Source organism: Haliotis cracherodii, unplaced genomic scaffold (assembly GCF_022045235.1).
Source record: "Haliotis cracherodii isolate W230 unplaced genomic scaffold, xgHalCrac1.p SCAF_8, whole genome shotgun sequence".
Taxonomy (NCBI): Eukaryota; Metazoa; Mollusca; class Gastropoda; order Lepetellida; family Haliotidae; genus Haliotis; species Haliotis cracherodii.
This window is the reverse complement of record NW_027266341.1, coordinates 37874788-37901817: the sequence shown is the minus strand read 5'-3', so window position 1 is coordinate 37901817 and position 27030 is coordinate 37874788. Positions and strand designations below refer to the sequence as shown.

Genomic DNA, 27030 nt, shown 5'->3' with positions numbered 1-27030 from the left:
CAGCGATTGTAGAGAGAGCTCCACGAACGGACTATCGCTGTAAGGAGCTTGTTACATGAGGTGTTAAACCCAACTCACTCGATCCAGCGTCGTGACTGCACCTAGGTCATTGTAACCTGCTCCAGTAGACATGGATCTAAATATACTGCTCGACTCTGTTCAGCTTACTTCAGTTATGAATGAGATATCATTACATCTCTTCAGACGTGTCTGTTGAATGAGCGGCATTTTGTTGATTCCAAGGCCACCATGTCCTCAGCTAGGTGTGGGCATGTCGTGGAACCCGAGGTGATCTGCCTGTTTGGTTTACCCATGATCCGTGTTCTGGTTGAAGTCAAAACGGCCACAAAAAAGTCATAACAGCCACAATAAAAAAGTCATAACAGCCACAATAAAAAAGTCAAAATGTCAATGATAATAATATATGAATATTCCATGTCAGCAGGATGGACCAAGGGCTTAATATGTGATAGTGATGTGTAGTGCCGTGTTAGTGCTTAATTAGGATCTGTGTGCATATGTTTTTTGGAATTGTTATACAAGGCATATAATGCATATCATGCAATTAATGTTACACAAAAACGTTTTGACTTCACCTTTCGAGGCCGTTCTGACATGATGACCTGTTTGCCCGGAACCCGTCTTCCGGGCGATCATCGAGGGAACACTGATGTGCGAAGGTGGTTGAAAGATTCTATAATGGCCTGCGTTTATGGAGTTGGTTGCGAATTATTTTTCAACATAATCCTCTCCGAGGTCACCACAACTTCTGCCAAAGATCCTGGAGTGCCTGGAGTGCCTGGAGTGTACAAGGATTGCTCCTAGTTGTGTAATACGTCCTCCACAGAAATAACGTCATCATCATTGGAATAACGCTTGCTGGACATTTCTTTCTTCAGACGGAGTGGGCACGGGTGGCCCAGTCGTCTAAGGCGGCGCGATTCGCTGTGCAGATTTGCGTCCCTTGGGCAAGCCAGAAACCTATGATTGTGGGTTCGAATCCCGGTTAGCCCCGATTATGTTTCTAGGTTTGTCAGCACCATACCCGTGCTCGTTGGTTTCACCGAAGTGGTAAACGTGTGAGACCTGCATCACTTCTGGCTTTCTTCCCACATTAAGCAGACAGGACGCGATATAACTGGAATACTGTAACCGTTAAAAGCGGTGTTAAACCCAACTCACTCACTCACTTTCTTCAGACGGTGACGGTGCCTAATCTGGTGATTCCGGATTATCAGGCACAGACTTGTGCACGGGTGCATTTCCTGGTGGAACAACACACCTGAAGCGAGTTTTTTTCACGACGTTTAGCTTTGCCTAGATGCATTAAGCAGATTTGTATAGTATTGACAGTAATTGTCTGACCTTTCGGAAGGTAGTGCCCCAGTAGGATTCCCGTGGAATGCCAGAAAACCGAAGCCATCATCTTGCGCCCTTCGGGGAAGTAGATGTTAGATTGTTTCCATTGCTTTATTGCTGGCTCACAGACGTAAACAAGCGTTATCAAAACGTTACTAGGCTGAAAGCAGTCGCCGAAGCACAACAAACGTATGGTCCAAAACATAACATAACTTCGTTTTTGCCACCACCAAACATGGACCAATACTTTCTTTTACCCTGCAGTTCAGTATGTATCTGGGATGGGTTTTGAACAGTATTCCAGTTATGAAGCGTTGTGTCAGTTGATGAGGGAGGAACGCCCGACATGATGCAGACCTCATATTTTTGCCACTTTGGGAACACCGTGTCTAGTTCTTTTATGAAATATTTTTCTTTTGAATGCCTGTGGTCAGAAAGTGCGAAAAGAAATCATATAATCAATCAATTCATATTTCTTAAGTTCTCCAACATTTAATTGAATATGCTGTATGGCGTGCAATGTCAGTGTTGTATCGTAGTGTAACATGTCTTAACCTACTGTCTTGTACCTTTAAGATATCGGTTGTGTTGTGGTGAAGAACGTCAGTTTGCATTCGGCTACGAACAAAGTGTAGTTTCAGATGCATTCCACTTTACACCTTTTACAATCTTAGTGCTGACAAAGCTATTTCTGGGACACTGATCAGCAGAGGGAATCCAATTTCTTAGTTGTGATGATACTCTGAAATGGTCATGCAGTGAGATTTCATTGAAGGTCCCTGCGGAAATTTCGGGGCAGAATAAGCAAGGGTGTTAACTAACTATGAAGGTCCAGTTTCCACCCTTACCGAACTAGGCTGGAATTTCAAGGTTCGACTGTCAGTTAACTCCCTTCACCTCGGGAAGATTGTCGCATACTTGTCGCTAGGGCCGACACATGAGGATTGGTTGGTTACAATGTGTGGCCAGACTGACCGAGCGTTATCATGCTCCGACGTGTTAATCGATATCGTTGCTCATGCTGTCAACCATTGAATTACCTGTCAGAGACGGCTATATTTGTTAACTGCGTCGCAAAAGGTATTAGTCGCTCCCTCACAACAAAATATGCAAACAACATATATATATATATTCTTTAAATAAACCACATACACAATTATAACTTTTACATAACATTTATTGAAAATACCATCATTTATTTACAGATACGTACAAAATTGACCAAAGTTCAATATTTTCAGCGCCAACACTAAACATAGCAATTCTCAGTTCGACATTTTCCATTCATGTATGGCTACCCAACAACCCTCGTGGCATACCCGTCACTGGTCGTCGCGGTGAGACTATCACCAGTTATGCTTCACAGTCCCTTTGTAGCAGTGCTTTCTGATAACAATTCACCACGATCACCTATGGACACCTGTATATGCAGGCTGAGGTGACTGATATCGCCCATCGTATCACTATGAACATGACGTGTTACAAAACTATGTAGGCAGAGGTAGCAAACATATTCACAGCGATCAAACTAAACTAGTGAGTGAGTAAGGTTTTACGCCGCGTTTAACAATATTCCAGCACTATCACGGAGGGGGACACCAGAAATGGGCTTCACACATTGTACCCATGTCGTGAATCGAAACCGGGTCTTCGGCGTGACGAGCGAACGCTTTAACCGCTAGGCTACCCGACCGCCCCTCAAACTAAACTAAGAAGCAAAAGAAACTATACCTCTCAGTCGATGTTTTACATGTTTGCTTTCCAGTTGAAAATAACTGATAGGTTAGCGATATTATATAAAACAAATATCTGTACTGGCGCTTAGTCAGCACTGAAAGAATACTTCTACATGGTTTTAGTTTTTTTTTAAATATAATCCGACTTCAAACTTTTCAAAAGTGTTAAAAAATCGCATAATACATAACAGATGGGCACATTCATTTCTTACCCCAGTCTTCATTGAACCTATTTACTTTACACAAAATTACCCAGCCACAGATTACGTTTTACAAAGTGTTGGAGAAAAAAGTTAAATAGGCATAATCAAATTCAACAACAGTTAATTTTCAATTACATAAAAAACACACTCGGTATACTTTCTTTTGTCCCTCAGTATATGTCAATGGGGAGTTTTAGAAGCAGAGGACCGCTATCACATCGTTCGAACGAACGAGACAACGGAGTGAGTGAGAGAGGTTTCATTCAATTGAAAGCATCATCTGTCAGCAGTTTGGGAAAGGGTGTGTGTTGTTTTTTTGCTTTTTGTTGTTGTTTGTTCGTTGTTGTTTTGTTGGGGTCTTTTTGTTTTGTATTTTGTTTGTTTCTTTGTTGTTAATTCGTTTATTTTGGGGTTGTTGTTTTTTGTTTTTGTGGGTTTTCTTTCTTTCTATTTTTTTTAATTTTTTTTTTTTTTTTGGGGGGGGGGGGTCGGGGGGTCGCCAATCTTGGTGGTCTTTGCTGAGAGTGCTGAGTGTGCAAAGGAACCTGACATCAGCGTTAAGAGCGAACATGGTTACCAAAAGGCCAATTATGGGATGATCGTTTGAGGTATTCGGCATTTAAATATCACGGTGCTATGCCGTTGTTCTTGTCAAATCGTTGAACGATCCATACTGTCATGTCATACTTTCATACCAGGAGTATATATGTCCCGTCATCCGACTTCCCACACATACCTTAGATGAACTGACCTATCACTCAGAAGCCTGGTCTTGTGTCGCGTCGTGGATGTACTGCCCGCTGTTATTGTCGACAGGGCTCAACATAAAACCGCAGAAAATAGAACCAACTACAGTACCAAACATGGCCGATAAATTACAATTGTTGCCGGACAAAACATTCTTTCCTAAATATAAATGTATTTACTTGGGTAAAAGTCTAACTGAAGGTGTGCGGAACTTTACAGCCGTCTTATCCAGGTATAAGAGTTTAGCGAGAAGCGGAAGAAATACATCCCAGCTGTCCTGGTTTCAAGTTGACTAATGGTGTGACCTTTGACATCTCCCAAATATGCCAGGGAGCAAATAGTAACGGCCACTAACTGTTCCCCGCATGGGTCTCGTCCCTCCGTTCAGACGTATATGAGAGGTTTAAACCCGTATTCAAAGGGAGACTACTTGCACACAGAAAGACTTAAATCTTTAATTTTCAGACGTTCGATCTAAGCAAAGGTGTTTTTGCTAATAATTCCACATATGAATCAATTGTCACATTTTTTGTCTTGTAAACGCTAATGAAATTGACTATATTTCGGTGACTGAGAAAAATGTACATCACATTTTTTAAAAACCCAACATCTACTAAATTCGAACTTCAAACAATATTTTATGGAACTAGGTTCCGACGTCGATACAGCTGTCAACGTTTTAATGTAATTCATTCTACTTTATAGTTTCGTTAGCACTGTTTCGAATTGAATGGATGGATGATTTTATCTATTACAAGATCCTTATTAAATAAATACTACACTAGATATAAAAAAAACAACAGTATATACATGTTAAATAACAGTCGTTTAAAGAGTATACGTTTATCACTGTACAAATTACATAGGTATTATGACGCATGCCTACGTCATAGTCAACAATGAGATATGTATTATGACGTAATGATGACGTCATCTGCAATGGGAAACAACAATGAACCTCTGCTGAATGAAATGAACAAAGAAAAGACGAAATATTACAAACGAGAACAACATTCGTAACACTATATCATTCTCTCACAACCACACAAGGAATCTTAACTATATAATAGTTTTCCAAACTTAACAAGTTGATGGAGCTCTGCGGTTTCAATACCACTGCCAGTCAGGCGCAGAATACGATCACACAATATAACGTCATAAACTTAAAATTTGGAAATGTACTGTTAGGTATATTCAAACCAAATGAATTATATAAGAGATGCTATATTTGGGATAACACTTTCTTAGTTAAGTACAGATTCTCGTACTTTTTGCGGGGGTTGAGTCCCGTCCGGGATTCGAACCCAAACCTGCCAGAGTGAGGCACCTAATCGCCAGCACAGAAAGTCAGCGATCTAACCCACTCAGCCACCGAGGCTTCCACAAAAGCGTTATCCCAAATATAGCATCTGTTACATTTGACCACTTTCTAAATGACATTGTGTATTCACAAATGTATTATACTACCATATTTTCATTAAGAAATTATAATTGAAATATAACAGTAACACAAACTTTGGTCCAGCTATGACCACTTGTACTGATCCCAGCTGCGGCGGTTACCATATCCCCTCATCCCTACAATAGACCGAAAATAAAAACCGGTATGGGTTTTAGAAAACAAGATGGCGGTCCCACCTTTTCGATCTGGTATCATTTTTCAAAGTCCTCTTTGAATGAAAGTTCAATGGAAAAACACCTCGCACGAACATTTACACAAGTCAATTTATAATCCTAATATTCCTCCTCCTCCTACCTTCTGGAAACCAGAATCAATGTCCTCGAAACCACCAACGATAACAATAGAGGAACACTTGTTGAAAGTCTGGAGGCACCATTTTCTAGAGCTTGTACGTTATTTGGGTGTTTTCCATCCGTTATTGAGTTTCCCCAGGGTTCGTCAGAAGCGAGGGACGTTTCACAAAGTTCCCCCTCAAATCCGGGTTCACATATACACAGAAAGGAATCCGTGTAGGATTTACACGTGCCGCCATTCCGACATGGTGAATTCTCACACGAGCTCTCCGTATCCCGCCTCTGACAAAGACTTCCGGTATATCCCGGCGCGCATGCGCACTCAAATGTCAGTTCGTTGATTTTCTTGCACGTCCCTCCGTGTAGACAAGTAATCCCGTAACATGGATTGAGGGGGGTCTCGCAACGGTAACCCGTGAATTCTTCCCGGCAGAAACATTTCGGCGTGTATTGGCCTAAGATTCGACAAGTTCCGCCATTAAAGCACTCGAAACCTTGGCATGCGTTGAAGACGTAGTCGCAGACCTTGCCGGCGTACCCTTCCGGGCACTCGCAGTGGTAGCCGTTCACCCGGTCCCGACACAACCCGCCTGAAGGTAATATATTGGAAATAATTAAGTTATAACAAAGGATAAGTCTTGTTGTATACATATCTCGGAGAATCATTTATGCAAACTTTCCATCAAATCGTGTATATTTTGTTATTCAAAAATGTTAATTTGTTGTCCAAGGTAGAGTGAAACTTTGTTACCTCTCAGTCATTGTGACCTTCAAATATACAGTACAATACGGTTATAACGAACTCAAAGGGACCACTAATTTTAGTTAACCGTAGTTCGTTATAAGCATATATACAGCATATATTCAGCAAATTGGCGGGATCAAAACACATTTCGTTATATCCGTCAGTTCGTTATAAGCGGGATCGTTTTAAACGTAGTTTACTGTATATTAAAACGGTTTTTCGCATTCCGAGTTAGACGGATATCAGTGAAAGGATACAGAGGACAAGGCCTAACGGAAGCTTCTGATAAAATACCGGAGTCCGCTACAACGATCTAAACTCCCATTCACAATATATTCATGATAGTCGTAGCGCTAAGATCGCTTTGTGCAAATAAGCGCTGGTTTGTAAAACATGTTTTTACATGAATTACCATTTGTTAATAACGAAAATTACATCCCCATCCAGCTACTAAAAGCCCACCATCGGGTTAGAATAGATCCTCATAAACCAATGCTTCTCGTAAGAGGCGACAAAATGGATCGTGTGGTCAGGCTCGATGTCATCGCACCCAAACGGCGTGGGACATTGCTCATAATATCAATCACTTGTTGTCTCCCTAAGACTTATATACATGCTGCTGTCATGTAGCTGGAACATTGCCGAGAGCGGCGTTAAACAAGAAAATGTCGGTCGTTCAGAATACTGAAATTTTGGGATCGCGACTTTCAGCACTTCAGCGCAGTTATATCACTTCGGCAATATGCCTTACTGTCTGAACAAGGGCCCACGCCTACAATACACATGACACAGAATCAACCAGGGTGCCGTTCTACAAAACAACCTCAGCGCTACGAATGTTAAGATATGGGAGTTATGATCACCTTAGCGCTAAGATCGCTTTGCACCCAGGTCACATATTCCGACCACCAGATCTCCCTTTAGTCGGCTTCTACGACAAGGGTTTTTTAGATCTGTTTTGGTAACTTTATCGTTAAACAATATTCACACAATCTCTCCTCTCGTTTAGAAAAAGGAACCACACCAGAGAACGTACTTACCGTTTCTACATGGGGAAGATTCACACTCATTGATTTCGACTTCACATCGGAGGCCTGTAAAACCAGGAGGACAGAGGCACCGCCAGTCACGTGACTCTCTCATGCACGTGCCGTTGTTCCGGCAGGATAGTTCTCCACAGGTGACTTCCTTGTGTTGACACCGCCTGCCTTGGAAGCCTCGCCTGCATCTACAAGTTCGACCTTCGGCGGTCTCCTGGAGATTCAAGGATTAGCATGTACGTGAGGCTATCCAGCGTGTGCAGCAGTAACGACAGCTTATGCTTAGGGGCAGAGGCTTATATTCTCGAAAAGGCTGGAAAATATCATTGTACCAAAGAACTAAAACGTTCACCGGAAATGTTGGATGTTCTGAGGTGAGGTAGGGTGAAATGGGGCTTAACGTCGCGTCGAAGATTATTGCACTTATATAGCGACGTGCATGCACGAGTGAGTGCGTGCGTGTATGTGTGGCTGCTTGTACAAGTCCGGACTGATGCGAATGTAATAGTGCTAGCCCACTGAGATACCATGCGGTAGTTTAACTTGAATACCCCACTCAGACACAGTACACTGACTCCTAGCCGACCAGTCCTTGTTTTAGCCCCTAATGCCGAGCACCAGACAGGGTAACAACAAGTACCATATTTTAACGTCCCTGTCAGTTCCCACGAAGAATCAGATACCGAAATATTGCACAATTTGTACAATCAATACATGCATTCATAACGTACCTCACACGCACCGCCATTGAGGCAGTAACCACGGAAACAGGTTTCAAACTGACATCGGTTTCCGGTATAACCGGAAGGACACGTGCAGGTGAAGTTGCTAACAGAATCATAGTTGCACGTGCCACCATGGAGACAGGGCTGGTAGGAAGCGCAGTAGTTGTTGTCTGAAGTACAAGATACACGTATTCATATACCTATAAATATTGACAGACAGATTGTACTAGTCTGGACTTACGCCCAATGTGATACCATGCCACAGTTAACTTGGAAAACTCACTAAGACACAATATACTCACTCCGAGACGACCAGTCCTTGCTTTATCGGAGCGCAGGCAAGGAAACAACACGAACTATAAATTAACGTCTTTTTTTATGACACGGCCGGAATCGAACCACCTGACCACCTGACGCTCTATCCCCTTGACCACGGTAGGTATACCGTTGCTCAAGGATGACGTTGCTCATAATATCAACCACAGGTTTGTCAATAATGTACTAGGCCGGCGTGGGAGCGGCATTAAGCAACGTTCTCTGACTCATTTTTAATCACTCTGATTAAAGGGGCAGCAGGGGGCACGGGTGGCCCAGTCGTCTAAGGCGCCGCGATTCGCTGTGCAGAGTTGCGTCCTTTGGGCACGCCAGAAACCTATGATTGTGGGTTCGAATTCCGGTTCGCCCCGATTATGTTTCTAGGTTTGTCAGCACCATACCCTTGCTCGTGGGTTTCACCGAAGTGGTAAAAGGCTTAGACCTGCATCACTTCGGGCTTTCCTCCCACATTAAGCTGAGACGCCGCGATATAACTGGAATACTGTTAAAACCCAACTCACTCACTCACTCACTCACTCACTAAAGGGGCAGCACTTCGCTGAACATAACCTGCCTGCTATGTTGCAGTAATGTATCAGAACACACCTATAGAACAGAGTGATCCGCTCCACCCGTCCTCGCACAGACACTGCCACGCCTCGCGACACGTCCCGTGAAGGCACCCCCGGAACGTCACGCACTTGTCGCAGTTACTTCCCCTCCATCCGAAGCGACATCTGGCGGGAAAACAAGATACAGGTTTACTTTCCATCTCAAAAGATATAAACTAAATCAATTAACATTCTAAAAGTATTTACATGTACTGTTTAAAAAATGGCATAGATTTCTAGAAGTTCAAACTAACTGTTGATATACTCACTTGCACTCATAGGGCCTGTCACAGAAGCCATGCGATTCCAAACAAACGTCTGTGCAACGCGCTGAAATAAAAACGTTATAGTTGAGGAGATATACTGATCATAAATTGTTCAGTTATAACAGTAGCAGATGCATTCTAAAGTACCATTTTGGGATATATTGAGGCAATATACAGATTGCCATGAGTGAGTGAGTGAATGTCGTTTTACGCCGCTTTCAGTCAAGCAATACCACAGCTAGCGAAGATTTTTTACCACTTGTCTACCTTGTCTCTACGCAGAATTTACACGTACTTTCTAAGAAAAAAACTACAGAACAGCCCGTAGTTCTGTGAAGCCACAAGGCAACATCAAACTGCTTCAAAGGGAGCAGCAAAGAGAACGGCGATACAGAAATACCGCAGCAAGGCCAGCTTTTGTTCATATGAAGACTTAACTCTTGAAATATCGAGTTTGAGGACCCTTGTGACGGCTAAATCCAGATTACCTACCTTTATCACAAAACTCGCCCACCCAGCCGTCCATGCAGATACGGCTGCCGTTCCTGTCGCAACGGTAATGTCCGAACGTGTTGTCCCTGGGCCGACAGAGCCGGTCACACCCGTCGCCATAGTAATGGGTGTCGCAGATGACGCGGTAGCTGTAACGGATGTCTGCGGTCATCGTTATCTGAGACTCGTTCTTCCAGATCGTCGATGGCTTGATCTTCCCAGCTCTTCCCGTCCGTATCACAATATTTCTCGGATCTGCAATATCACACAAAAATATTATTATTATTTTGGTAGTCTCAATGTACGTTGCATATCGGTTAAACATAAATCAATTCAACCGTCATTCCAGTCATACATATAACTATAATACGTTTCCAACAAAAGTCTAAAAATATCAAATCTGTGGACATATTTTCACAACTTTTGAGGTACAATCGAGCATGCTCTTTCTACCAATATTTTAAAGAGCGTCATACGCTTCTTGCTCAGAAGTTGTTTGATCAAGGTTACAACATTCAAGGCCTCAGAAAAGTTTTCAGAAAGTTATATGGTAGACATGTGGAGGATATTTCCACATTTCACGCATCAATGACAACAATGATGTCCGATGCAATTCCTTATTTTGACTTGCACAATATGTTCCCGTGTTCCTTCAGGTAAATTGACTTGACTTTGCATGTGTTTGTGACGGGTGCCACCGGTGGGACAGGATACGCTCACCTTTTCGCAAACACCTGATATCATCACTATATGATAGTGATGCATAAACGCATGATCCTTACATAGTCGGAATGGTAAATCGACAGAGAGTTCTTATGAGTATGGAAAAGGTCTTGTCGCTTATATTAATGATACACATCTTTCATCTTACTTCCGAGTACCCATTGATAAGCCAAACGCCAATATTATACAGAAAAGAGCCGATAACTCGTCCGGATTAATGTATTTCCGGATTAACGAATCACGAGTACTGAGTTATGTCATTGAATACATGTAAACGTTCCCGCAGTCAATGTCTGGAAGATACAGGATTCGGACTAACAGGGTCCGGGGTGAAAGGTTTCACTGTATAAACCTGTAACAGAACCGTTACATAATGTCGAATATACCTCAGCTACTTTACCCAAAACTCCAACATAAGGGGGCACGGGTGGCCCAGTCGTCTAAGGCGCCGCGATTCGCTGTGCAGAGTTGCGTCCTTTGGGCACGCCAGAAACCTATGATTGTGGGTTCAAATCCCGGTTCGCCCCGATTATGTTTCTAGGTTTGTCAGCAACATACCCGTGCTCGTGGGTTTCACCGAAGTGGTAAACGTCTGAGACCTGCATCACTTCGGGCTTTCCTCCCACATAAAACTGACACGCCGTGATATAACTGGAATACTGTTAAAAGCGGCGTTAAACCCATCTCACTCACTCACTCCAACATAAATTTGAACTGAAAGATTCCAAAATTCAAGTGGATGTTCCAAAGAATATGTGTGTTTGTCGGTTTGTTTGGTGAATCCATTTGTCTAATCAGATCGTTGATGTGGCATCACTCTATACAAATTAGTGGTCTGTTATTCCCTGTTTGATATAATGACGGTGTTGTTCAAGATAGATGCAAATACACCTACCGGCTCTGCTTTCATTGCCGTGGGCGTCATGCCAGGCTTCCACCACCACGGCGAAGGATTCCTGAAACACGTGGACAATGATTGACATGAAACATACATGACATGTACAACGCTCTTGACGAAAGAATGTATCTCCACGTGCATCTGCCTCCGTCTAATAAAGGGCGGGTTGTGGAGTAACTCTGTACAGATTGACATGAAACGTCCATGAAATGAACTACGCTTTTGAAAAGAACTTATTTGCTTGGGATTGCCCTACGCGTAGACAAAGTAGTGACTGTGGTCTTGACGGACATGAAACATACATGCAATATACAAAGCTCTTGGTCTGGTCCATCTCAAAACACGTGTATGTGCAACAGTACAGAATGAGTTTTGTTTCTGATTTGTTTGTTTGTTGTTTAACGTCGCACTCAGCAATATTCCAGCTATATGACGGCGGTCTGTAAATAATCGAGTCTGGACCAGACAATCCAGTGATTGATATCATGAGCATCGACCCACGAAATTGAGATACGATGACATGCACCAACCAAGTCAGCGAGCTTGACCACCCGATCGCGTTAGTCGCCTCTTCCGCGTTAGTTGCCTTTTACGGCAAGCATGGGTTGCTGAAGACCTATTCTAACCCGGGCCTTCACGGGCCAGTACAGAATGACATGAAACATGTCTTAACTTAACAACCTTATGGACATACAGTGTCTTGTTGCCACGGACGAGAGCCTGTCCGTCTAAGGACAACGTATGTATTGTATGTATGTAGTCCTGCACCATAAACATTTAAATTAATCAAATCTACTCTAGATTTTACAAATAAGCAAGTCTAGCTAGTTGTATACGTGTGAAATCAGCAAAACAATTTTAAATTAGAAAAAGGAGTTGTGTGCTAAATGCTCTCCGCCTGAGTTAAGAAACTTGGGCACACCAGAAACCATGATTTTGTATTCGAATCCAGGTTCGCTCCGATTATGTTTCTAGGTTTGTCAGCACCATGCACGTGCTCGTGGGTTTCACTGAAGCGGAGACGTCTGAGACCTGCATCACGTTAGGCTTTCCTCCACCATTAAACTGACACGCCGTGTGTAACTGGAATACTGTTCAAAGTGGCGTTAAACCCAACTCAGTCACTCAATACTATATGTAAGTCTAGTTCGGGTGATCATAAAATAAATATTAATGTACGGCACATCTAATGAAGAGATTAACTACACGTGACTATGTCGTATCTTGCATCCCTGAGTGAGCAGGGTGGTGTTTTGTCGCCGCTTGTAGCAATGTCCCACGAGGGGGACAATATGAATGTACTATACAGATTTTATCGCGCTGGGAATCCAACCCGGATCGGCGGCGTGAGGAGCGAAAGATGTGACCACGCTACCCTGCCGCCCTATTCTCTAGCGACAAACATCATAATCACAATCTCGCGGAAACTTGTTAAACTTTATTCTTTTTGTCAAACGGCGAAAACTGCACAAACCCAGAACAAGGCAATACTGTTAATTTTGTTTACATGACGTAGCAACTACAATAAGTAAACTGTTTAATAAATAACTGATAACGATTCGGAGGTGATCCGGGACTTAAACACGTGGTATTATCCATCTATCTATCAAAAAACGCATGAATGAGTTTCCATACGTTTGTATACCAAAAGTAGCATTATCAATTTTCCTGGCAACAAAAAATCCGACTACCCTTAGACAAATTACCGAAGTGCAAACAGCTTGTGCTTTCAATACATACCATAAATAGAATGTTTTGTTTTTTCTTCAAATGTAAACATAAAGTGTTATGTAAACATATAGATTGCACATTAGTCTCAGATAAACATGCAATAAACATACATCTGGAGAGCGGGTCGTGCAAGTGCATGGCCCCAATCACGATTGTGCACCACACGTGCGTTGTATTACGTCACAGTAATCGAGTGAGTGAGTGAGTGAGTGTTAGTTTGCAAGATATGCTGTGTTATATTGTAAATAGAACATGTCATGGAGTTAAAACATGTCATCAATGCATCAAATGTGTATATAAAAGCAATTTGACAAACATATTTTGGCATGATAGCATGATTATATTTATAATCTGTCTAAACCGGCCTCTGTCTAATCCGGCACCTTGTCCAAACCGTCATGGTATTTTAGTCCCGGCAGTCTGTAGTGAGTGGGTGAATGAGTATTGTTTTACGCCGCTTTTAGCAATATCCCAGAATATCTCGGTGGGGACACCAGACATTGGCTTCATACATTGGACCCATGTGGGGAATCGAAATCGGGGCTTCGGTGCTGTGTTCGATTTAAGCGCCTGCCCGTAGGCTCGTGGCAGGTAGATATTATGTCGGACCCGTCTTTTCAAACTGGTGTGGGTCCTTATGGCCTGCGGTTAATGTACATGTCGATTTGTTTACCACAACAAGCCGCAGTTTCTAAAGTGAGGGCCTGGAGAGTTTAGACAGGACCTGCAGCTTTCAGAGTCTCATGAGTCCTGATGGCAGCCTGGCATCTTGTTTATTTCAAACACTGCCTCAGCGGAGTGGTCGGGTAGTCTAGTGGTTAAAACGTTCGCTCGTCACGCCGAAGACCCGGGTTCGATTCCCGACATGGGCACATTGTATGAAGCCCATTTCTGGTGTCCCCCGCCGTGATATTGCTGGAAGCGGCGTAAAACCATACTCACTCACTCACTCAAATATTCTCTGGGTAATCTGTGTAATGGTTTAGGTAAAGTGACATATTACTAACCCAAAGAGAGTCATTCAGAGACATTTTCAAATCTCAGTGGTTGTTCAAATATTAGTGGGCGAGTGAGTGTTGCGTAACGCCGCAGTCAACAGTCAAGGCGCCAGATTTCTTGTTAATAGTTATATATGATACTGCCGTGTGACAAGCTCGGCAGTGGATGAGGAACTCTGGAATGCTGACCACACAGTTTTATTACCTGCTGACAGTTTTATTACATAAGAAGATCCTCTGGATATGGACTTTCTTTGAATTGCACTGGAATGATTCATAGTCCATGAGGATAAGAAAATCTTTTTCGTTGTATTTTGTTTGGGGAAATGGAATCTATCACTCGACATTGTTTTCATAAGATTGATAAGATGAACGGAAATTGAAGGTTTGATACAAACCAAACTGGGGAAGCAAATTTCTTGCAATCAGAAAGCGGATAACCATCGATAAACATGGATCTCGGAACATCACATCGTCACAAAGACGAACGATACCCCCAACACCGTATGCAACAGATCAGTCATTTGCATTCTCGCGAGATCTCGTATTTTAACACGTGCGTTGACAGATATGTTATGTTATCGCTATGGATAAGGCCAATCTAAAGGCAAGGGCAACATGAAGGGTATCTGTGATGTTAGGTCACCAAACTCGACCCTGGCGTTAACAATCTTGATCAACCAACCCATCTATCAATAGAAAATGGACATTACATGACGCAACGATGACGTGTATTTCAAAATGGCGACGGGTTTTGATACGAGACTGATGACACTGTCGACTTTTCCAAAACTGACACTCCCCACGTGCGCCTTAGAAAATATTCCATCTGACCCGCCTCGTTAATTCCGAACCATTCCTCCGTCCTTATGCCCGCTCTAGACCCGGGCCGTGTTTGATAGGCTCAAGGAGACATGTAATTGATAGAGGATATAAATTGGGTTGGGGGTTTTAAGTCAGCGTGGACGGAGAGGTAAATAAGATTCTCATCTACGTGCAGCATTTAAAACTTGAACGTTCGGTACGTGTGTATCTCGAGTGCATCGCAGGACATATGAGAAGATGTTCGTATCATATTCAAATATTTACACAAGCAGTCGAACTATTTAGCTTCTTGTACATATTAGCGCCATGAGAAGAATCTGGGACATTACATCTTTAATTTTTTAACAAGCAGTGGTTCAAAACGTTTTCCCAACTCTAACCGATTTCTGAGATTCGTTTGGATTAGTAAATTCTAAACCACATGTCTAGTTATGTGAGGACAACGTTGTAAGATCTAGAAACTGCAGGTGTACAAATAAACTAAGTTGACAATCACGACTTTAAGGCCTGTCAAATGAATTTGTTTCAGATCCAATTGAAATTTAATTTTAGCAGTACACCTGAACAAATATGTTTATCAAGTTATCCCTTTCCCGAAGGTCTAAAGAAAATGTTTTGTTGACAAAAAAAAGGGAAATCAAGCAACGTCACTCGTTGTATGTCACATGTTCTTTCCCCGGTGTGTCACTTTGCGAATGAGATTAATCGAGATTTCACGTGGATCACAGAAATGTTTGATGTGATCGGAATACATTAAACACCATGAGATGCGGTCGGCCAACCTCGTCACATTCCGTTACAATCGGAAGTGTGGGAGCTGGTGCGAACTCAATTTTGTAAGCATGTTTCCGTACTTCAAAAGCAACTTATACGTTGATGCAAAATCTAAATGGTGCTTTTACTAAGAATAACACTTATAACAAAGGTATGATGATATATACGGCGTTATAAGGCGTTAAATGTTATTCACTCATATAGCGACGAACGTGTGCGTGTGGCTGCTTCAACTAGAGAGTGAGTCTTGTTTTACGCCGCTTTTAGCAATATTCCAGCAATATCACGAAGGGGGACAACAGAAATGGGCTTCACACATTGTACCCGTGTGTGCTTCAACTAGACTCATGCCGGTTTTATAGTGCTAGCCCACTGAGATACAGTGCCGCAGTTTTACAAGGAACCCAATTCAGACACATTACACAGACTTTTTTACGCCCTTAATGTCGAGCGCAAGGCAGAGTAACAACAAGTATCTTTCAACGTGTTTAGGGTATAACGTGGCGAGGGGATCGAACCACGGATCTCCTGGCTGGCAGACGCCCTGTCCATAACACCACAGAGCCGGTTCTGGTGATGGCGCCAGTGATGGTGGTGGTGGTGGCGGTGGTTGTAGTAACCGAAGATATAAACAGCGTTAGTGTCCTCACGATAGATAAAATCAATTAAAGTGTTACCTCGTAGTGCATATCTGCAAGCGATGGAGTAAAATATTGTCCTTATCACAATTCTTGCAACTTAACAGTCTTGTGTGTATGAGCACCAAGGCCTCAAAAGAAATTTCAAATTATCTCCATTTTGTAAATGAGAAGTGTTCCAACACTGCATCGCACCACTATACCTCTCTGTGTGTGGTACAACTATTTGTCTGCCAGGAACCGTTTACTGCCGCTGATGACAGTTTGATGGTATGACGCCATCAGCGGATAGACTGGGGTTTACCCTCGCATTAACCCGTCATAGCAATGGCGACGGAGAAGCGGCCACCGCTGAAACTACAGAATGAAAACTTGTTTTTTTACTCTAATGAGAGGGTGATTCAACAAATAACCATATATACATAGCCGGGGTTGTTTCGGTTGTCTTAAATGTGGTTACACTGTCGTATATTGTCTGCCTCGTCTGGGATATGAGTTCGAAACATGCGCCAGCGTTATCATGACGCCTGCAAGGTGGTAGTATGACTGCGCGCGCGGTGCGCGTTGTCTGCTGGAATATAATCCACGCGGGGCGTTATTCCCGCTTGATGGAATAATAGCCTACTGACCTGCAGAAGAAAATGTATAACTCCATAGTTGCGCTTGAGAAAATTCATTTGGATAAAACAGGTAATGAAAGATGAAGGTCAAACTTAATAATATTACAAGTTCTCAAATATCCTTGGAGAGTTTGTAGGCTAGTCGTATAAAGGTCGTTGAAGCCCACGGTGTTGACGTTAATAAGGTCAATGACGTAAACTCCGTTTTTATTGATGCAGTCGAAAGAGCAGCGCATCATCTCGAACGCACAAGGCATCATGAAATGTGAGTCGTCTTAATAGATACTCCAATATTTTATGTGTCAGTTTTTCTATTATTTTTAACGTCGCTCGCAGCAATACCGAAACTCGACGGGAGAGCAAAGAACGTGCGACACACATTGCACACATAGAGGGCACAGAACCCAAATCCCCTACAACCGTGTTCATTCCCAGACTATACTTCGTCCCAGTAGGAGTTGGTATATGGCAAAAGCACCCATAGGTCGCCAAGACTAACTAGCCTTGCTAAATGCTGAACTGATAGATGGATGGAAAGTCCATGGACGTGTAAAAGAAATTTTTCCTTATAATAAACAAGTTAAACGGAATCAAAGGACGATAGTCTTTTATGGGGACAACTTATTATATTTTTATTTATAAAATCTAGAAATTATGATTTAAACTAACAATTATTGCCTCTAAGTCCATAACGTGACAAACACCACGCTAGTTTCATAAATTAAGTAAGTCTTCGGGCACAAGATGCAGTGATGTATCCTGTCAGCACACCAGGGCTCCTCAAGTCCCTGGTAGTCCTTGCTTGAACGGATCGAGATCGGGATTGGCTGGTTTATAGTCTGTGACTGTGATTGTGCGTATCTCATGTTATCAATGACTGGTTTGTCCGACTCAATTATATACAGACAGTCTAAATAGGACTGTTAATGTTAACTCAATGGCACAACAAATTGAATTACCACCTGTAACTTGATTATACCACACTGGAAGTTTGAGTGGCTGGGTGGGTGAGTGAGTGAGTGGTCGAGTGAGTGAGTGGTCGAGTGAGTGAGTGTGTGTGTGGGGGGGGGGGGGGGGGCGGTTGAGTGAGTGAGTGAGCGAGCTAGCATTTGAACTGAACCCACAAGATATAAAAACAAAATAATGCAGACCGATTATACACTAATAAAGCCTAAATATGTGACAAGAAAGGATGTATGCATAAATAGACTAGTTCCTGCATCTTACTGAGGTTCAATGTGTGGGGGCTCTAACTATTTCATATAATGAACAGATAGGTTCACTGGTGCGTCAAGAACGGCGGTGCCACATTGAGGAAAGAGGAAACACAAATTACGTAATCAGGAAATACTGTCCAACGGGAATGGCAATGTGTACAAAATGCACTTGTTGTATCTAAAATAATCGAAACAAGTCCCAAGATGGCATTAAATATCACTTCAAATCATCTTGAAAGCAGTTCGAGGAAGAAAAACCTTGTAACGTGATTACTATTAAAGTCGTGCCATGTATACCCTATAGGCGAACATTGGCAACAGAGAACTTTCAAACATTCTATTGAGACTGAATAGTTTCCAAACATTAGAGAAAGCCAAATTTCATATTCCGTTCCATTTTGAAAATGACTCAGTTTATTCTGATTTATTTTCCACACACTCGTGTTGGGAATGGCGCTTTCTTTAATAATATTTTCCTAAGAAATATTTCAAATGTATTTGATACCAAGGAGCCATGCAGCAGATTGTCGATGTGTGTGATAATCATTATATCTCACTGTGTAAACAATTTAACAGCACTTTAAACAATACCACTCTTGTTATCCAATTCCATCACGTCAAAGCGCCCTCTGGGATCTAGTGTTTCACGTTTATCTCCCTTGAATGACACGTGACATTTACAAGGGAGGAGTCAATCCACGTGGTATCTGTTTCATTATTGTTCCGATAGGATGCGTAATTGGCTCTGATACAGAGTGTTTGGAAACTAGGTTCCGTGTGTACATTGATCATTTACGTTTAGTTTTATTTATTTGGTTAACTTCTCACAGGAGTCGTTTTCCAGTCGGCTATCTCTGCTGTTAGCATCGTGTGTCATATTCAGACTGGTCCCACTCTTCCAATGCGCAATTTAAACAGAGTGTTTAGTCATTAGCAACGATGCGATGTTAACGCGAACTATTTAGTCATACTCTCAGAGCGCCACAACAGGCCCTGACATGGCCATTGTCACACACGTGAAAGAAGAATCACGGACTATCACATTGTAGTAATTGGCCGTTTAACTCACAGGCCATAGAAAGGATAACAGTGGTTAACAAGTCTATGCTCACAGGCCATAGAGAGGATAACAGTGGCATAGTGATTCATAACAAATCTATGCTCACAGGCCATAGAGAGGATAACAGTGGCATAGTGATTCATAACAAATCTATGCTCACAGGCCATAGAGAGGATAACAGGGGCATAGTGATTCATAACAAATCTATGCTCACAGGCCATAGAGAGGATAACAGGGGCATAGTGATTCATAACAAATCTATGTTCACAGGTCATAGAGAAGATAACAGTGGCATTGTGATTCATAACAAATCTATGCTCACAGGCCATAGAAAGGATAACATTGCATAGTAATGGAATAACGACACGCCCATCCCTTATAAAAGGTATAACAGTGGCTTACTTATGAAATAAATAGTTCACGCCCATCAGCCATAGCAAGGATAACAGTATTTCACGCCCATAAGACATAGCAAGGATAACAGTAGTTCACGCCCATAAGACATAGCAAGGATAACAGTAGTTCACGCCCATAAGACATAGCAAGGATAACAGTAGTTCACGTCCATCAGAAATAGCAAGGATAACGATAGTTTTGAGATAACCGGCCTGTAGTCACCGGTCATATAAGGATACCAACTGCATAATGATGACATAGAGAGTCTCAGCCTCGTGCCTGTTGATATATCAACGAGACACGAGGGGAATATTTTATTTATCACCCAGCGTCATTCTTTTTTCAGTTTGTAGGCAGTAATAAGCAGTGTCTTAAGTGTTAAAAGTACCTCTAACAGCTTCAGTAGCAGAGCCATTAGTGATGTCATTTGATTGTGACGTCATGGTATCAATGACGTCACAACGGTCTGCAAAGCATTGTGGTACAATTTCATTCAAGCCATATCTTAAATGTAGATATCGCTTGATCTCACCAAGCGTTATATGCTATGGGAGCCAGTTTTGGATGATAAATAACAACCCTGTACTCAACGGCAATGAAAGGATAACAACCATAGCATTGTGACGATATAACGAGTCTATACTCACCGGCCATAGAAATGTCAGCGGCACCCTGATGATGTACGGCCCGTCACCCAGCTCGTTCCCCACCCCGATAGTGTTGCCCCCTATGACCGGGGTAACCTCACTCCCGTACGTGCAGACGGGGGAGGGGGGGATGGGGTTCTGGAAGTGCAACAAGCACACAGACACAAATATCCGACACTCCTCGGAACATGACGATGTTGTCCGAGTACCAGAGCAGCAGTTTCCGTCGGCTGTCTGCCCTCGGTCGTTGTATAGCGCTCTGATCTTCACCTCGAATACACCAGTTGTTGTTGTCTGAAATAAATGTATAAAACCTTAATACGAAAACAGTATGGGTGTTCATCTGTCTGAGTGTAATATAGATAAAGTAGACAATATATTGCCGTATGAAAACATAATCATGTTATCTGAATGGTTTCTTCCAGATACAAACATTACGTGTATGAGTTGTGTGATTTATGGCTGTGTATTCTTAGTAAGAAGGATGTCCATTATAGCAACACTTGAAGTCTGTTTCACTTGTCTCATGCAGGTTGATTAATGGTCATTTAATAACGTGCGTAAACTAAGGGTTAGTTTCGATGGTAGACTGACGTTTAGTCCTAGAAATAAAGTGATCTTATTTAAGATGTATATCTACAATATAAACAAAATAAAATCCAAATGGGGCCCAGATCAATCCTTAATTTCCTAGAGTTGAGGCAATCTAGATTAGTTGGACTCCTTTTTTTATTTATTCCCCTGGGTCTATGTTTCATATCCTAACAGGACTCACAAATCTGGTTTGACTTGCAATTCTATCTGAAAAAAATGTTAACATAATTATGAATAAGTCGATGTTCTCGAAAATACTTATTAACAAGAACACTTTTTTCGTCTTAACATTAAAATACAAGACGACATCATTGGAATCGATGGGACTCCGCAATTAGGTCTTTACGTGATTAATTGTTGTAGAGCATGACGCCGTTTGGAACAGCCGCAGTGTTACTATCGCTTAGTGAAGCGGGAACCTTGTCATTGACGTGTGTGTGCTTGTACTAGTCCGGACTAAAGCCGATTTTATAGTACTAGCCTACTATGCCATGCCGCGGTTTAACATGAATACCCCATTCAGACACTATACTGACTCCGAGTCGACCAGTTCTTGTTTTAGCCCCTTAATACCGAGCCCCAGACAGGGTAACAACGAGTACCATCTTTTAACGTCTTTTGGTATGACGCTCTCAGGGCGAAGGTTTATTCGCTACTTACGATTTGGAGAATAGAACTGACAAACAGTGACATCAGTGCCTTCTGGTTATTAACAGGGCTGAAGCAAGTATGCGTTTGTTTTCGTTACGTGTAGTTTTACTATTTCTTTCACTTCACAAGCTTGGAAGCCTTATCACGCAGCATTGAACGGACATGCTGTGAAGTCTTATCACAAACCCAGTACACAATATATCGATTATTTTTTGTGTGAGAAGCGAAATGATAATTCTCCCTCAGTTATCTCTTTTGCTTGCTTGCAATTTTTCAATATCATTTCAGCAAATTACTTATCTCAGACAATTTGCAGCCATGTTCAGGAAGGACGGTCGGGTAGCCTAGTGGTTAAAGCGTTCGCTCGTCACGCCGAAGACCCGGGTTCGATTCCTCACATGGGTACAATGCATGAAGCTCATTTCTGGTGTCCCCCGTCGCAATATTGCTGGAATATAGCTAAAAGCGGCGTAAAATCATACTCACTCGCCATGTTCAGGAGACAGGTGTTTTAGCCGCTTTGCTTCCTGTTCAGCACTTCCGGCGATGCCACACAACGCCATTGTTTAAAGATATGCGCGATATTTTCGGAAATGTTCGAAAGAACAAACAAACATGACAAAATGCGTATTTCCGATAATTGTGAGTCAATTAAATTGAGATGAAATTTACATTTGACATTTCAACACGCTACAATTCCGTCATCGTGTGCCGTAAATTCCGCTGTTACATGTGGTTTCTTGTTTCAGGAGAAATATTTTCTCGAAACAGGATTTTCATCTGAGCGCGCGACAAACGCGTGTAAACGGTGTAGTTTGGGGAGGGATCAGCGGGTCGACCGGGGGTTACGTCAACAACGCGGGAGTGGAGAGGGAGAAATACAAAGTGCTGGGTTTTAGCACATCTTTGATCACTCATGCGTTGCGACCGACAACAAAGTGTCATGTCGTCAGGTTTTATTTACCTTTGCTACAGGGCGGAAATACATTCAGCGATGGCATTTGGATACAGATTAAACTGATTCAGTGGAAATATATTTCTTTTGTATTTTTCAGAAATGAGCACCGATCAAAACCTGAAGTTACGTAAAGCGTAATTGCGGTCCATTTCTACATAAACATTTTAGACATTCTTTAATATTCACAAATCTGTTGATTCCGAATTAAAACCTGTCCCTAGCAAACCATACTTGCTTTACTAGGCGACTAAATTGAACAGGTGGTGAGGCTCGAGGACTATATTGAACACGAGCCATCGTAATTCAACGGCTTTGGACGCTGCTCATAATATTAATCACCTGTTTGTCTGGTCCAGGCTCGATAATTTACAGACCGACGTAAAGTATTTAGAATAATATTATTGCTGAGTGTGGTGTTAAACAAGAAACGTAGGAATCGGTCGTTTTATTGTTTTAAAGGGATGTAATTTTCATTTGAAACATTTATCTAACTGACCAAAATAGTCATAATATTTATGTAGTAGGATATAGGTAGCATTAATTGTGCCTGAACAGTTCACACGCGCGCGGCAAGTGTCACGCTGACATTTCAAGAGGCCTATTAACACCTCTGACAAATCCCGGCAGGTGATGAATTCTCCTCCTTACCATTCTTGCATCATCTTGTGTAGTCTGACTTATCACATTAACTCCCCGCCGAGCGGATATTTATTCCACGACTCACACAAACACGCTAATATGTTAACGGAACATAATGTGATTAATACACACAACAGGGGCAGTGTGGTTGGGGTGTAGGTTTGGGAGTGGGGTTATCGGTGTGGGAGTGGGGTTATCGGTGTGGGGGTGGATAGAGGGGTGGGGGTGGATAGAGGCATGGGGGTATTGTCTGAAGAATAGTTACCCTTTGTGTGGTCACCACGACGCCCCCCCACCCCCCCCACCCCCACCCCCACCCCCCACCCCACCCCTCGTACATGCTGAGTGTTGCAGACCCTGCTCCAACAGGAGGTGGGATGCGATTTATACAGCCTCTAAATACATAACCAAACAACATGACACCACATTTGGGCTTCACACATTGTATCCACATGAGGATTCGAACCCAAATCCCAAATTTTACATGTCCTCGCTGCCCGCTAAGATATAGCCGCCGTCGAATACCTTCTGTTATAGCCTTCCTCGGGCCTCCGTTTACACACGCGCATGCAATGTATGCAATATTAGGCACCATACGTAACGCGTTATCATCCAGCATCGCATAGAACAATCTGTGTCTGTTTTATTATTTTCCGTTCCCAAGCCCTAACTGTAAAGCTGTAATTCTAAATGAAGCAAGTCTAGATTTTCCTCGGGGCGGTGGGGTGGCCTTATGGTTAAAGCGATCGCTCGTCACGCCGCTTGTACATGGGTACAATGCGTGAAGCCCATTTCTGGTGTACCCCGCCGTGATATTGCTAGAATATTGCTGAAAGCTGCGCAGAACCATACTCACTAAATCACTCACTATATGTTCCTCAGGTTCTGAAGCTACCATCTCACTTGGGCTCCTTTTCAATTTATATGTTTCTTGTTCTTCCAGAATTATATATTTTCAGAGGCTAAGGGTTTTAAGATAGTTGTATTTTGTATTTTTCTTACAAAAGAACATTTCCTCTTCTGCTGCTTACATAGTCAAGGACACTAGACTTGGTTTAGTTTGACCTAGACTTGGTTTAGTTTGACCTTGACTTGCCTAGGCTTTTAATATAAAAGTCCAACGATGAGCTGTACCATTTAATAAACCGGTCTCACGAATATGATTTCCAAGAGATATTATATAAAATTATATATTCCACAGTTATGGCGTCCGACAAATGCTTTCCAGACGATAACTTTTGAGTCCAAACTTGACATTTCATCTTTTAAACTCTATTTTTGAATGGCAGAAAGCTTGAAAGTAAGTTGGAAGCATCTTCTCGAGGCAAGGGAGTTAACTAACCATTAAAGTCCAGTTTTTTCCATGTGGGTTAGTTAGTCAGTTAACACCATTGCCTCTGGAAGATGGATTGATAATCAGGAAATGTGTACAGTTTGTCCGGGCTATATCTGGCGCTAATATGATTAGGAAATACCACGAAACATATTGATAAAACATCATTTCGGTTCATGTACACGTAAAACGACGTCGGGAATATGCAAAATCATCACATCACGTCAAAACGTCATACACTCATCTTCACAGCAAAAATCAAAATCTGCACTGAGGCAAATCAGTTTCAACATCCGGGGTAAGAAACAGGTCCCGTTACGTCAAGCATGTGCAGTACGTCCCAGCACGTGCGCAGACCTACCGTGTTATGGGTTCATTCATAATGTGCACGTGCAGAATGAGCCTACGGGTAAAATGGGTTGTGCGTGTCAGTTCGTGAGGTGTGCATATGTATACACGTACTTTGACATGTTTATCTCCGGAATGTTTAACCTAGATGATGTTGAGTTGTGCAATAGTGTTGTTTTTACGTGTAAAGTAGCTGACACTACGTGTTGTAGAGGAAGCCTCAAGAAGCAGCGCGCCTTCGCCGATAACTCGTTTGCGTGTGTTTATGTAATTGAAAAAAACAAATTCAGCAAAGATTCCATAAAAGTTTCATTATTGTATACAGAGATAATCTAGTTGATGTTCAGGCAAAATGAGATATTTTTTTCGAAAATACTTCGATGTTATTTTTCGACATTTTCATCTTTTGAGCTTTGTCATAAAGTTATAAATTCTATTTTGCAACGGTAATACAAAAAACGAGTACATTTTCAACTGCAATACATTTGTGAATCCCATCCTGGAGTAATATTTTAGCTTAATAAATCAACCAATTATTTGGATAATAGAAACCCGTTTCCCAAAGCGGCGTTTTCACGTCTGTCACAATTGCAGTACTTCTTAACATAGCGAGTGAGTTTGGTTTAACGTCGTCACACTTAATCACGGCGTTTCAGCTATCACATTGACGCGTGTATGTGTTTGTGGGCGGGGTGTGGGAGGCTGATAATCCCGCAGCGACACAAGTGTTAGTTGTATACCACATCATGAGCTGGGATTCGAACATATCATCTAAGGGACGCAACTCTGTGTAGTAAATTACGGAGCCTTAACATCGCCGTAATCAGCGCTAAGATCGCATTGAGAACCAGATGTCACGCCTCATCACACATCGGATCTACATGTCCCAGTGGGGGCGGTCGGGTAGCCTAGTGGTTAAAGCGTTTGCTCGTCACGCCGAAGACCCGGGTTCGATTCCCGACATGGGTACAGTGTGTGAAGCCCATTTCTGGTGTCCCCCGCCGTGATATTTCAGAAATATTGTTAAAAGCGGCGTAAAACAATACTCACTCACTCACATGTCCCAGTGATAACATACGTCTTAGTGTGAGGTTCCATAGTTTGTGTTTTAGCCTGAGGGAAACTAATCATATTTCAAGGGGTTAAAATTGTCAGCTTGGACGCACGTAGAGCAGGTCAGCGTGACCGTCAACTCAGGAACGTATTCGAAAAACGTGGTGTTGCCAACTCGAATTTACTTCAATCTCAGATTCTCCAGACGTGTTACACCTCCATTAGTTATGACAGGAGCCGGTAACGTTGTTACCACGGGGGCGAGCATGACATGTGAAGGTCAAATGTCGCAATAATTTTAACTATGGTAACAAACAGCTGCACGTGCTTAAGCAGGCGATTGAGACCAGATGATACGATGAGGTATATGTCGACCACATGTGCGGGGGTTAGGGGGTGGTGGTGGTCTGGCTTGGGAAGCGGTGGGGGTTCAAATTTAAAATAGGGCTTTTTAGGGAAAATATGACAGTTTTGTGGGAGCTATGGTCGTTGTGCACTAACGTCAGATTCCATGTTATTGCTAGATACGACCTATTTACATGTTTATCTTACATTGCAAAGTGGTGCACTGTGGCAGGAGTACACCGTGGTAAATATGTCAACTGTATTTAGATGAACAGCTTCGATCACGCTTTTATAAAGGAGTAGAAGCACTGTAGTGTTTCACCATGGTAGTTACAATGGGGAATACACCTTTACGGGAATGGAGAGGTTCATTTTGCGATTTGGCAATCGGTAATCGCGTAAAATTATGGATACTAAATCATCAAAATTGGTAAAATGTTACTATACGTTTAGTTAGCATACGCGAATGATCATGTATAGCACCAATGTTTAAACGTTCAGCATGTTTCAAAAACGGGGCGCACGATGAACAGGATCCATGCAATTGAGGTACGATGACATCTAACGAGTCAGCGACCCTGACATTCA

General features: G+C 42.4%; 1 protein-coding gene across 2 annotated transcripts in view; it reads right to left on the bottom strand.

The window, feature by feature from the left end:
- Nucleotides 1-3786: 3786 nt before the first annotated feature.
- LOC139450153 (protein jagged-1-like) overlaps nt 3787-27030 on the bottom strand; it is a 46663-nt gene continuing 23419 nt past the window's right edge. The window contains exons 3-10 of one of the 2 annotated variants that reach the window (XM_071231821.1): nt 20522-20815; nt 11613-11673; nt 9995-10249; nt 9506-9566; nt 9232-9362; nt 8317-8480; nt 7586-7799; nt 3787-6390 (exon numbers count right to left, since the gene is read on the bottom strand). In XM_071231821.1, coding sequence (XP_071087922.1) covers nt 5798-6390; nt 7586-7799; nt 8317-8480; nt 9232-9362; nt 9506-9566; nt 9995-10249; nt 11613-11673; nt 20522-20815 — 1773 coding nt within the window. In that variant the 3' untranslated portion in view covers nt 3787-5797. The remainder of the gene's footprint in view (nt 6391-7585; nt 7800-8316; nt 8481-9231; nt 9363-9505; nt 9567-9994; nt 10250-11612; nt 11674-20521; nt 20816-27030) is intronic. The other variant, XM_071231822.1, reaches the window with a different exon arrangement.